Source organism: Loa loa (genome assembly GCF_000183805.2).
Source record: "Loa loa unplaced genomic scaffold supercont3.267, whole genome shotgun sequence".
Classification (NCBI taxonomy): Eukaryota; Metazoa; Nematoda; class Chromadorea; order Rhabditida; family Onchocercidae; genus Loa; species Loa loa.
In genome coordinates, this window is record NW_018108447.1 from 9 (window position 1) to 2,323 (window position 2,315).

General features: G+C 27.6%; 1 protein-coding gene across 1 annotated transcript; it reads left to right on the top strand.

Moving 5' to 3' along the window:
* Window positions 1-1,515: 1,515 nt before the first annotated feature.
* On the top strand, window positions 1,516-1,728 carry LOAG_14751 (hypothetical protein; the record flags this gene model as incomplete). Its single annotated transcript, XM_003150244.1, has 1 exon — window positions 1,516-1,728. A coding segment is annotated over one exon (213 nt), but the record flags the coding sequence as incomplete, so codon positions are not given.
* Between the last annotated feature and the right edge of the window lie 587 nt (window positions 1,729-2,315).

Genomic DNA, 2,315 nt, shown 5'->3' on the forward strand with positions numbered 1-2,315 from the left:
ATATATATATATGGTGGAATAATCAGTAAAGAATAGAAGACTGATTAATAACAAGCAGCTATGATTGAATAAAAAAACAAAAAAAAAATGAATGCTTGAATTAGCAAAAGACAAAACGATAAAATGTGAAATTAATGATGAACAGAAGAGATAGAAATGATGGATGAATTAAAATAAAAGAAATTAATTTTTAAAATGTGAACTAACTCATTGCCATCTAAACTTCCGATTACTAATAAAATTCTAATCGAGAAATTTCATAAAAAAATAGGGTTAATTGTAATAGTAAATATAAAGTTATGAACGAAATGTGAAAGAAAGAAAGAAAAAAATTTCAACAATGAAATACAGTTTTGCTTTTTTTTCTTTCTTTTTTGAAATTTCATTATTATTGCATTTACAAAATTGCAAATGTTTTAGGTATTAATCCAAATTTCTGTTAATTTATGCATTTTGTAATCGTTTTATAATACTGTAAGGTAAAACGAAATGAAATAAATAATTTACAAAATCAAATTTTCATGAAAAAAAAAAAAGAAAAAAAAATTTTGGAATGAAGTGATATAGTTAAAGGATAAGCTCATTAAATATAATTGGCAATGAATATTGCATTTAATGGATGCTTTATTGGTAATAATAGCATAAATTGTAATTTCGAAAGGATTTCATTTAGCAAAATGATTTCATAATAAATTATATAGCATTTTTAATCCTTTATTGTCGCGTTTTAAACAAAATGGTTCATTTCAAGACAACTATTTAATTTTTGATTTCAATTTGTCACAATAATTGTGACAAATTGAACGATCCGATTGTATTGCAATATTTCATTTTTTTTTATTTTTTTTTTTTTTGATGAGAAATCATTCCATTTTTATTAATATGTGATGACATTTTGATTTCATAACTTTTACACGCACAATGATATTTCAAATTTTTAATCGATAATATTTTAATTCCATAAGTTTTAGTCTTCGAAATTTTATTTTTCATTTTTTATTTTTGTAGTATGTATAATTTACAAAAACATCACAATAAACTTTGGTTAAATTAAAATTGATTCAGATAATCGTCGAGAGAGGAAGCGAGAGAGAGAGAGAGAGAGAAAGAAGGAGGAAGAAAGAAGAGAAAATTTTGAATAATTTCAGTTTCTTTTATCCCAAAATTAATACATATACGTTTTTCAACATTCTTTTTTTTCCCTTTTACACTGTTAATTGCTATTTATGATCATATCACTTTATAAAAATGTTATCATATCATCATTTTATTTTGTATTATGTTATGATAATTTCCAGAAATTACTATTGCTTCCTAATTTAGTTTGAAAATGATCGGAATGGTATAGGAAAAGAGTGCGGATAGTTTCTAGATGATAATGAATATAAATATGATCGCTTGTTGAGGAATAATTTCTACTCGTTACAATAATTTATCATTTTTACGCCATTCATGACTAAGAAGGTTAAGAAAAAAGAAGAAGGAGGGGGCGGGTAAAAAATATGCGAAAGAATGATGGGAAGCGGGGAGGGAGGATGCGGAGGAGGAAAAGGATGCGGAAAAGCGAAATGCGGAACAGATAGAAAAGGAAATAAGAGAGAGGGAGAGAGAAAGGAAACGAGGGTGGGATGGTGTGCGTGGGAGGGTTGGGAGCGATGGGATGCGTGGGAGGAAGGAAAGCTAGGTAGAGAGATGCGGAAAGGAGGCGGAATCAGGGGTGGGATAAGCGTAGGAGGAAACGGAAGTTAGTTAGAGATATGCGTGGGAGGGGAGGCGGAGGCTCAAGCATAAATTGCGTACATTTCATCATTCGTTGCAAATTATTTACTTTTATTTCCTTCGTTGATATTTATACTTTGCCTTGCTCAGTTATTTGGTAAGAAATGTTTAATTTGAATATTTGTTAGAAATTTCGACAAATTTTTATAATTATCAAATTATATTTGCAATGATTTTACTATATCATAGTGATAAATTTACAAGTTAAAGTTTGATACTTATCAATTGATTACATTCACTTTATAAGCTATAATAATACTCGATAAATCCAATAATTATCAAATTCAAACTTTCATAATTCTTCTCAATTTCAAAAAAAAAGAAAAAAAAAGAAAAAAGGAAGCAAACAATTTGCTAAATCCGACAACATCTAATCTCGAAAATACTTTTCATTTAGCAATTTATATATAGGTAAATTCATTTGCATATCACTCTTTATCCACAGTAAATTCATTTGCATATCACTCTTTATCCACAGTAAATTCATTTGCATATCACTCTTTATCCACAGTAAATTCATTTGCATATCACTCTTT